This window comes from Jaculus jaculus, chromosome 8 (assembly GCF_020740685.1).
Source record: "Jaculus jaculus isolate mJacJac1 chromosome 8, mJacJac1.mat.Y.cur, whole genome shotgun sequence".
In the NCBI taxonomy this organism is placed as follows: domain Eukaryota; kingdom Metazoa; phylum Chordata; class Mammalia; order Rodentia; family Dipodidae; genus Jaculus; species Jaculus jaculus.
The window spans coordinates 134,859,560-134,870,734 of NC_059109.1; the positions used below are offsets into that span (position 1 = coordinate 134,859,560).

At 51.3% G+C, this 11,175-nt stretch overlaps 1 protein-coding gene across 1 annotated transcript in view; it reads left to right on the forward strand.

Moving 5' to 3' along the window:
• The window catches only part of Rtf2 (replication termination factor 2), a 34,918-nt gene extending 23,743 nt beyond the window's left edge, over positions 1–11,175 (forward strand). Inside the window, exons 6-9 of the mRNA XM_004663844.2 lie at positions 4,353–4,466; positions 9,600–9,654; positions 9,757–9,846; positions 10,898–11,175. Of these exons, the coding sequence (XP_004663901.1) occupies positions 4,353–4,466; positions 9,600–9,654; positions 9,757–9,846; positions 10,898–11,076 (438 nt within the window). The 3' untranslated portion in view covers positions 11,077–11,175. The remainder of the gene's footprint in view (positions 1–4,352; positions 4,467–9,599; positions 9,655–9,756; positions 9,847–10,897) is intronic.

The window sequence follows — 11,175 nt, forward strand, 5'->3', positions numbered from 1 at the left end:
AGTTGCCAAAGAACAGGAGTTAACTCATGGTGACACTAACAATTTAATAATCAAGTTGATGTCATGTTGTAGAAACATTTCTCTTTGATTTAAAACCAAAATCGTGAGGACTCTTTTTGAGAGGAAGTGATACCCACTGTATCTACATTTTAGATATTACCAATTTTATTGGTAATGTCTATTTTATTTGTTTTTTTGAGGTAGGGTCTCTAGCTCAGACTGACCTGGAATTCACTATGCAGTCTCAGAATGGCCTCAAACTCATGACGAACCTCCTACCTCTGCCTCCCGAGTGCTGGGATTAAATGTTTTATTTTTTCAATATTTATTTATTTGCGGGAGGTGGAGAGAGGGCATACAAGTACCTCTTGTCACTGGAAACAACGTACAGACTCTATAGGTATGCATCACTCTCAGCATCTGGCTTTATATGGGTACTGGGGAATCTGAGACTGTCAGACTTTGTAAGTAAGTGCCTTTAATTGTTGAATAATCACTCCAGTCTCTGATACCCTATTCTAAATCCACAAGGTGCAAAAAAAAAAAAAAAAAAAAATCCTGTTTTACTTGAACTTACACCTGCTTAGCCTGGGCCCTGACTATCCCCGCATCTTTGGCAAGACACTTACCAGAAGTAGTTGCTCGCATCCTGCATCCTGTGCTGGGGGACGGCAGCCCTGGAAGGCACCGGCCCGCCACCTTCTCTCCCCTGGCTGCTTCCTTCACGGTGGCTCCTGCTTTTCAGAATTGCCTGGCAGGCTGGTGTCCTTGGTGTCTCTGGGGACTTACGTTCTTGTTGACTCTGACACATGCGTAGAAACAGCTGCAGCCTTTGATTCTCTGAGAACTGCTTGCACACACAGCTAACTGAAGGGTGCGTGGTCCCAAAGGAAGGACGCGTGGAGATGGGCTGCCTGAGATCTGGGTGTGTTCGTGAGATGCTTTAAAAGTGAGAGGCAGTCTTCTCTCTTTAGGTTTGTCTTGATTAATCTGTTAAGAATGGTGGAATTGGGTTGGAGAGATGGCTCAGCAATTGAGGGCACTTGATTGAACCCAGGCTGTCAAGATTTCCAGTTTCCTAGTACTCACGTAAACCCAAGCATAAAGTAATGCACACATCTGGAGTTCATTTGCAGTAGCAAGAGGCTCTGATGCACCAATACTCACCCTCTCCTTTCCTCCCCTCCCCTCCCCTCCCCTCCCCTCCCCTTCTTTTCCCTCTCCTCTCCTTCATAAATAAATAAATAAATAAAATAAAACGGTGAAGCTGGCCAGGCATGGTGGGGCATGCCTGTAATCCCAGCACTTGGGAGGCAGAGGTAGGAAGATTGCTGTGAGTTCAAGGCCTCCCTGAGACTACAGAGTGAATTCTAGGTCAGCCTGGGCTACAGTGAGACCCTATCTTGAAAAACAAAAAGAAAAGGTAAAGCTGGGTGGGGAAATGGCTCAGTGGTTAAAGGTACTTACTTGCAATGCCTGCTGGTCCAGGTTCAATTCCCCAACACCCACATAGAGCAAGACAAAATCAGTGGTACAAGCATCTGGTATTTGCAGTCACAGAGGACCCAGGTGCATCCCCCCACATACACACACTCATGTCCTTGCAAATAAGTAAATTTGTTTTTTTGTTGTTTTCAAGGTAGGGTCTCACTCTAGCTCAGGCTGACTTGGAATTCACTATATATTCTCAGGATGGCCTTGAACTCACTGCGTTCCTCCTACCTCTGCCTACCAAGTGCTGGGATTAAAAGCATGCACCACCACACCTGGCAATAAATAATTTTTTTGTTTTTTTTTTAAATTTATTTATTTGAGAGTGACAGACAGAGAGAGGCAGAGAGAGAGAGAGAATGGGCGTGCCTGCGCCCCCTTGTACATCTGGCTAACGTGGGTCCTGAGGAATCGAGCCTTGAACCGGGGTCTTTAGGCTTCACAGGCAAGTGCTTAACTGCTAAGCCATCTCTCCAGCCCAAATAATTTTTTAAACTGGCCATAGTGGTACATGCTTTTACTCCCTGCACTCAAGAGACTTAGGAAGAAGGATTACTGAGTTCAGGGCCACCCTGATGGTGTAGAGTGAGTTGCAGGTTAGCCTGGGCTAGAATGCAAGTTTACCTTTAAAAAAAAAAAGAATTAAAAAAAAACAACAGTGAGATGGTATGGTGGTCCATAAATCCAAGCACTTGGGAGGCAGAGGTTGGAAGATCGCGGAGAGTTTTGAGGCCAGCCTGTGAATGCATAGTGAAATCTAGGTCAGTCTGGGCTAGAGCAAGACCTACCTCCAAAAAAGATAAATTAAACAAGGGCTGAAGAGATGGCTTAACATTTAAGGCGCTTGCCTGCAAAGTTTAAGGAGTTCATTTTGTCTTGCTCTATGTGGGTGTTGGGGAATTGAACCTGGACCAGCAGGTTTGAGGACCCAGGTTCAGTATTGCAGTATCCACGTGAGCTGGATGCACAAGGTGGCACATGGGGCACAATGGCACCTGGTGTGCCCGTTCTCTCTCTCTCTCTGCCTCTTTCTCAGTCTCTCTCAAATAAATAAAATTAAATAAAAACAAGTAACAGTGAAGCCACGGGAGTTGAATCTCTTGACAAGACGTGGACTTGATGCAGGGCTCAGTGGCAGAGCGCTTGTCTAACACACGGCAGGCCCCGGGTTCCATCTCCAGCACCAGACAGACCCAGAGGCGACAGTGGCACCACAGAGCAGTGGCTTCTCTGTGTACCTAGACATCTGGGCTCTGTGGCTAGTCAGTGGACACAGTGTCTTGTCTTGGTGGAGTGGCTGGAGCACTTGCATCTTCGCAGGCCGACGCAGTGGTTTCCAGAGAGAGCGGCTGCGTAGAGTAGGTGTTTCTCCACTGGCAGGTGTCGGCCCCTTCGTGCACCCTTGGAGGAGTGAGAGTGGGCACATCTGCGTACGTGAAGATTCTCAGAGGCCACATGGGGAGGCACTTACCTGAAGCCTGGTGTTGAGAGGTGGACTAGGTACAGAGAGCAAGCCAGTCTGGGCTACATCGTCTACCTTGTCTAAAAAGAAAAAGAGGCAGGCAGGAGGACTGCCACAAATTCCAGGCGATCTTGGGTTTACATATGTAGTTCTAGCCCACCCTGGGCTACAGTGAGGCCCTGTCTAGAAAGAAATGGAGAGAGGAGGAACTGGAAAGGGAAAGATATTAGTAAGCGTACTATGGGCCAGTCCCCTGGGTCAGCCGAGCCTTTGGCTTTGCAGCAGTTCTTCCTCCCTGGTCACTGCACGTGGATAAACCCACTTCCTGCCTTTATAATGTGAGAAGTTTTTGATATTTCATTGTCCAAGGCTATTTCAACGTAGTACCTCGGCCGTGGGCATGCACGGCCTCTGGACAGCCTAGAAGAGGGGCAGCAAGAGCTCTGGGAGGAAGCAGCTCAGAGGCCCCCGGGGCGGGTGGAGGGTGCAAGTGCTCAGGGCCTGAACCTCCTCTGGGGCTGCGCCGTGCTCTCGGGAGGGTTATGTGCGCCATGGTGCGGCTCCAGGTCCTGCTGGGCCTCCCTCCCATCCCCACAGTTCCTTTTCACTCCCTCTCCAAGGAGCAAAGCCCTCGTGTGGTAAAGATTCTCTACCCAAGTCCCCTGAGGTCCAGGACTTCCCGGGTAACCTCCTGCCTAGCAGGCTGTCCCGCAGCCTGCAGTGGTGGCTGAGAGCAAGTGTCTCCCATGGGAGGCATAAAGTGGACACACCTCTGTGCGCAGTGTCTGCTTCTGCCCCCAGGATGCTGTTGAGGTGGTGCTGGCTCTGAGTCTTACCGTGCTAGTATGTGTCTGAGGTCCCCAAGAGTGTCCCCAGAATGCTTGTAGCTGGAGTTTTCATGAAGGACTGGTTGGTGTTAACAGGTCTTCGTACCCTAAAGACCTGCTGCAGCGCAGTGGTACTGACACGGTCGTGGTCAGGGAAAGATGGGCTGTGGAGCCCGGAGGAAGCTAAGGGAGGCTGCCTTGTGCTTTCCCTCCCGTTGCAGTCAAGTTTGCATTGCTGGTAGAAGTCACCCAACCAAGAGCAGCTTGTGGGAAAAAAGAGGTTTATTTTGGCTTACAGGCTCGAGGGGAAGCTCCATGATGGCAGGGAAAACAGTGACATAGGCACAGGGTGGACATCCCCCCTTGGCCAAAGAAAAGCAGGTGTTCAGCATGAACCACAGTGTGTTCACGAAGTCTAGGCACTATGAGCCACCCTCCAGCCTCCACGCAGGTCAGGGACAGCTGTGGAGCGACACTGGGACTAGAGACCCCCATGCCTGGGCCTGGGAGTAGCTGAAGCTTACAAGGGCTGGAGCCTGGTGACGGACTGTGCTTCTCTTCTTGCCCTGCAGTGTGGGACTCCCTTCCAGGAGGATGACATCACTGTGCTCAATGGCACCAAGGAGGACGTGGAGACGCTGAAGAGGAGGATGGAGGAAAGACGGGTGCGGGCAAAGCTGGAGAAGGTGACTGAGGCTGGGCTTCTTGCAAGGGTCTGGAGAAGGGAATGGGGCTGTCACTGTCGTCATCTCCCCTCCCCCCGGGTCCTGGGCAGCACTCAGAATTAAGGTCCTGCCCAGGCCTCTGCTGCAGAGCCCATCAAGTACCATCAAGTTGCCCTGGCAGCTGCCGCGCTGCCGAGACGTGCAGAGACGAGGGCACTCCCCACGGGAGCTTCGTCTCCCATGAGGGCCCAGGGTGGCCTGGCTGTGGCGGACACAGCACTGTGCTCAGTGCACAGCCTCATCAGCGGGAGGTGGGGTGACCTGAGACAGGGCACGGGCTGAGGGTTGACCAGCGACGGCGCCCACCCACCGCCTGTGGTGCGCTAGTGATGAGCATGCCGCCATTGCTGTATTCGCATTAATTTTTGCACTTGAGTATCGGTGTTTATATGTGTGTATGCAGGTGCATTTGTGTGCACGTGGGTCTGGAAGACAAAACGTAACCATCAGTTGTTCTCTCTTTTTGAGCTAGGAGCTCAGTCACGGCCTACCTGGAACTCACTCGAACCCAGAGTGGCCTTGAACTCATGGCACTCCTCCTACCAATGCCTCTCAAGTGCTGGGATTAAAGGCGTGTCCTACCATGCCCAGCCCAGCTCTGCTTTATTTATTTATTTAACTATTTTTTTTGTTCATTATTTATTTATTTGAGAGCGACAGACACAGAGAGAAAGACAGATAGAGGGAGAGAGAGAATGGGCACACCAGGGCTTCCAGCCACTGCAAACGAACTCCAGACGCGTGCGCCCCCTTGTGCATCTGGCTAACGTGGGACCTGGGGAACCGAGCCTCGAACCGGGGTCCATAGGCTTCACAGGCGAGCGCTTAACCGCTAAGCCATCTCTCCAGCCCGCTTTATTTATTTTTAATATTTTATTTTATTTATTTGAAAGAGGCAGATAGAATGGGCATGCCAGGGCCTATATAGCCACTGTAAACTAACTCCAGACACATGTGCCACTTCGTGCAGCTGGTTTACATGGATACTGAGGAATTGAACCTGGGTCAAGCTCCCTAACCACTAAGGAATTGAACCTGCGGGCAAGCTCCCTAACCACTAAGCTCTCTACAGCCTTTCTGCGTTATTTTTTGAGACAAGGTCTCTCACTAAACCTGAGACTTACCAGTTTATCTAGAGTAGCTAACCAGCAAACTGTAGGGATCCTCCTGTCTCTTCACCAGCACTGGGATTACAGGTGTGCATGAGCACATCTGGCTTTTATGTGGGTGCTGGGGTCCATTCTTGCTTGGGTCACAGTCCCTTTATTCTCTGAACCATCTCCCCAGTACCCTCCCTCCGGTCCATGAATTTTAAGAGACGCACACAGGCTAAGGTGGTAGCTCAGTGACAGCACTTACCCAGCGTGATCAGAGCCCTGGGCTCCATCCCCCGTGGTGAAAGGAAATTAAAGAACACACACTGACTTTCTGTAACTTGTAACAGCCATGTATAAGTCACTGCTATCTCAGCTAATCTGAAGGTCCTTGGTCCTCAGTGACTGGCAGTGTGGTTCCAGCAGGCCTGAGGGCCCCAATTGTTAGCATACAAACGGACTTCTCCGTGGACGGTTCACCCATGTCACACCTTGGAGTGGCAGGGAGCTAGGTGGCTTTCTCACCAGGAGCCCTTCCTGCCCTGGGCCTTCTGGGCCTTCCTGCAGGATACCCACAGCTCTGCAGAAGTGAGCCTGGTCATGCTGTGCTGCCACTGAAGCCAGCTGTGTTGGGGCGAGGTATGGGGCTGCTTGGGAGCCATGCCCAGGCAGTGGGAACATTGTTGAATGATGCCACACAGCCAACAGCCCAGCCATTCATCCCTGTAGAGACAGTAGCCTGTCCTGTCCCGTCCTTCCTGGGCCCAGCAGGACGCTGTGATTTATTAAATGTCATCAGATGTTGGCTTCCTGGGCAGACCTCGGTGAGCACTGATTACAGGACGGTTAGGCTCAAGGGGGACTGGGGAGAACTGGTGAAAAGCTCAGTGTGGTGTCGCACCTGTAGTCTCAGCATTCAGGAGGTGAGGTAGGAGGATGGAGAGTTTGGGCCAGTTTAGAGACCCTGTCTCCAAAAAAATTTCTAAAGAAAAAAAACCCTAAGAGCTCTATTGCTGAAGTGGTAGAACACTGGGTTCCGTCCTGAGCACTGGGGAAAATGAATCAAGGCAGAAGGGTGCTGGAAGTACTGCAGAATCAGTACGCTGAGAACAAGCCAGAGGAGTAGCTGCCCTTGAATTGGCCTGCATCCGCCAGTTGTCTGAGGGGTGGTGATGGGATACTGTAAGGGCTTTCTACGTTTGGTTTTGCTTTGATCTCCTGACCATGGAGTTTGTATAACTCATGGTTATAAGGCCTCCATAATTGCTGGTTGAGCACTGGGCAGCACTTCCGTTGGGCATGGGCACAAATTGTCAGAAGGAGCTGAGCCCATTCCCACTTTCTCCTTGGGCGTAGGGACTGCGTGCTGTGCGTGTGAGAGCTCCCGGGGGACGAGGGCCTGCAGCAGCTCGCGTCAGACGCCGCAGCAATGTAGAAGGGTTGGCAGGTGTTTGTGCACGAAGAGCCACTGGGTCACTTAGGTGGTACATTAAGGTTGAAAATCTTTGTGTGTGTGTGTGTGTGTGTGTGTGTGTGTGTGTGTGTGTGTGTATGTTCTAAACGACTAAATTACTCTGATTTTGTCATCATAGTAAAAGAAAAGCTTGATATCTCTGACCAAAAAAACAGTTGTTAAGGGGCTGGAGAGATGGCTTAGCAGTTAGAGGTTGCTTGCTTACAAAGTCTGCCAGCCCCGGTTCAGTTCCCCAGCAACTACATAAATCTTGATGCAAAGTGGTGTGTGTGTGTAGCATGCATGTGAACGAATAATAAGCTGGGCACGGTGGCACACACCTTTAATTCCAGCACTTGGGAGGCAAAAGTAGGTGGATCGCCATGAGTTTGAGGCCACCCTGAGACTCCATAGTTAATTCTAGGTCAGCCTGAGCTAGAGTAAAACCCTACCTCAAAAAAACAAAAATAAGTAAAAAGACAGTTGCCTAAACGTTTAGACTCTGTTTCTTCACAACTGCCTTTGGTCACTTGAGAAAACACTAACGGGGCTGAGCATGGTGCTGCGCGCCTTGGGTACCAGCTCTCAGGGCTGAGGTTGGAGCAGTGTCGCGAGTTTGGAGCCAGCCTGAGCTAAGAGTGAGTTCCAGGTTGGCCTGGGCTGCACTGTGCCCCTGCTTCAACTAAACCAAACCAAATAAAATCCACTAAAGGGAAAAGTGGTCTGCTAAAGAAGCTGTGAGAGATTGGCATAGCACTTGGCCTCTTTGACTAGTGAGCTTTCTGTCGCAGGCTTCCTGCCAGGTTGTTGAAAGCCCAGAGGAACAAACTTGCCCCTCTGCAAGCGCCTCACCAGAGCTGCTGCAAGTGCTCCTGGACACTGCTGCCAAGATACGAATGTTTCCCAAACAGTGTCGTCGCTGCAAGCTGGGCACTCCATCTCTGTGCCTCCTTCCTGCCTCCACCAAGGGCACGCTTAGGCCTAGACAGTTGTTTCTGTCCTTTTAAGAACTGCTAACTGTCCCAGGCTTGCATGCATGAAGTGTATGTGTGAAATGAACTTCTATGTGTTATTTTCATTTATTTGAAAGGTGGGAAATGGGGAGAAAGGGCATGTCAAGGCCTCTAGCCACTGTAAACAAACACCAGATGCATGCACCACCGTGTGCATCTGGTGTACATTGGTACTAGGAAATCAAACTTGGGTCCTTAGGCTTCACAGGCAAGTGTTTTAACCATTTCTCCAGCCCAAAATGAACTTTTAAAAATATTTTGTTCAAGCTTAGAAGTCACATTGCATGTATGTTACAAGCTGAAAACCATTGTCTGAGATGAGGTCTTCTGAAGTAGTTGTTTCACTTTACTTGGCATCATTTTAGAGCCAGGGTCTCATGTAGCCAGGGCTGTCCTCCTGCCTCAGCTTCCCCACTGCTGAGATTAGAGGTGTGCCAGCCAGGCTGTGTGTCAGCAGTGCCACCTTCTGGATACTCAGGAAAATAACATTGTAAGTCAGACAGTCCTGTGTCTTGTCTGCAACTGAATCCATGCAGCACAGCTGTGTCATTGTGGAATTGCTCCTTTATTGTTTACTCAGGCATACCAATAGCTATCTTAATGATATTTTAGCCTTGCAGAATCAACTAAACTGGGGCTGGGGACAAGGCTCATGGGTAGAGCCCTTGCTGCCCCAGCCTAGGTCCCGAGCTGGATCCCCAGGGCCACATAGGAAGCAGGCATGGCTGTGCGTGCCGGTGGCTCCAGAGCTGCGGGAGGCAGAGACGGGAGGGCGAGGCTCCGACCCCATGCCAAGGATGTAAGGTTGAGAACTACTGAGGAAGACGGAGTTTTTCCTCTGGCCTTTGCTCATATGCATGGAGCCCCATGTCTGCACCCAGATAGGCATTTCACACACACAAACTAGAAAAAAAGAATGGGCTAAAGTGTTTGTTCGTATAAACTTCCAAGCCTTAGGAAGGGAGGAGGGTACTTAATAGGTTGATATTGTATATATGTAAGTAGAATGATTGAGATGGGGAGGGGATATGATGGAGAATGGAATTTCAAAGGGGAAAGTGGGGGGGGAGGGAATTTTTTTATAATCATGGAAAATGCTAATAAATTTTTTTAAAAAGATTAAAAAAAAATAAACTTCCAAGCCTTGTAGCTAAATAAGCAAATATCAAAGTGGTTTTGAAAACAAGTTCCGGGAACAGGACTTAGTCCGTGTTTATGCTGCACGTCACAGCCCCGTGTGGTTTGAGTCACTCCCTCACCTTCCGCCGTGCGCTGGCGCTTGAGCCCAGGGCCTCACGTGTGCGAGGCAGATGTGCCAGCCTCTGGTGGAGACTCACCTCACTGCACTGTGTTCTCGTCTTTAAGAACGTGCTTTGGGGTCTGCACATCCACAACCAGTCCGTCCGTCCGTGTGGACGCTCCCCTCTGAGCGCTGGTGTTTCCCGAGGAGCCTCGCAAAGGCTTAGGCTCCCGTCACCTTCAGAGCGCGCTGAGGTCGTGTGCGCGCCCTCCAACGGCCCCTTTCTCCTTACAGAAAACCAAGAAGACCAAGGTGACCGAGTCTGTTTCCAAGCCAGGTGTCACGGAAGGTGAGGTGCAGAATGGGTGGGGGCTCACAGTCCGCCCACAGCAGGCCACGCTCCCCTCCGCCTGGGTGGGGTTCAGACCTGCTGTCTGTCTCTGTTTTACAGAATGCCCAGGGCCATCAAAAATGAAGGCAGGAAGGCCTGAGGAGACAGATTCCAAAGAGAAAAAAACCACCTCAGCTCCCAAAGGTGCAGGTGAGTGCCACTGAGGTGACGGCAAGTCTGAGAAGGCTGGAAGCCTAGCGGCTGTGTGAGGCTGCGTGGAGAGTAAGCGAGGCAGCTGCAGCTTCTCCGCTGTCACACCCCACATTGCACACGGCCGGGCACAGGGGGGCCATCTTTAATCCCAGCATTGGGGAGGCTACAGTAGGAGGATCGCTGGTGAATATGAGGGCAGCCTGGGACTACAGAGTGAGTTCCAGGTCAACCTGGGTTAGAATGAGACCCCCACTTCGGAAAAAAACACAACCAACTAAAACGCCATAGATTGCATACCCTGGCCTGGAGCCCAGTTAGACAGAAGGGTTCTGGGCACAAACCCAGTTTGTCTGTTACTATTGAGTAGGTGCCTGGTGCCAAGGCCGAGCACTGCCAAGAGTTGGAGGCACTGCTGCGGCGATGGGCCTGGGGCGCTGTGGCGGGGGCTTGATTTCTCCTCACGGGACACTAAGTCCTCTCTCCCCCCCCTTGAAACACACCGTCTTCACCTCAAAGGAAATAGCATTTCTGCCAGCCTGGGCCACTTAGTGTGACCCAGCTCCAAAATGAGAAGAGAGCTGGGGACGGTGTTCACTTGGCTCAGCCCTTAGCACTGCCAAATGAAAGAAAGCATTTCTTTACAAGAGAAATTCAGGTTCAGTGAGGTTTAAAAAAAAAGGGGGGGTGGACTTGTGTGTTGTTCTCGGCACACGTGCTGGCTCATGGGTCCTGGCCCCTGTGTCCTCCACGGTACAGTGGCCACCTAGGATGACCCGCCCCTCGACCTTTGCGCTGAGAGTGGCCCCAGCATGTCCTGTGCAGCAGGAGGGCTCTGAGATGTATGTGGGGGGGGGGGGCTTGAACCCTGGGCCTCCTGCGTCCTAGGCTTGCAGCATTGAGGAGTGTACCAGCCCTGTCGTCTTTCCAGAGACTAGGCTGGAGGTACCTGGTGGGGGGGTGAGGGCTGATGACTTGGTCCCTTTGAGAATGTCACAGTTGGAGGTATCTTTAGTCCTGTCCTCACTGGATTTGGCTTTTTTTTCCCCAGCAACTTCCGGGAGCTCTTCTGGGAAAGCTGGGAAGCCTGCATGTGCTGCCCCAAAGAGGTCCATCGCTGACAGTGAGGAATCCGAAACCTACAAGTCCATTTTCACAACTCACAGCTCAGCCAAGCGCTCCAAGGAGGAGTCGGCCCACTGGGTCACCCATACATCCTACTGCTTCTGAGTGTGTGGCTCCTCCCCGCAGGGCCTCGTGTGATCCCCCAGGCATGCGCGCCTCGTGTGTCTTGGTGTGCATGGCGTGATAAAGTTGTCCTCACCAGTC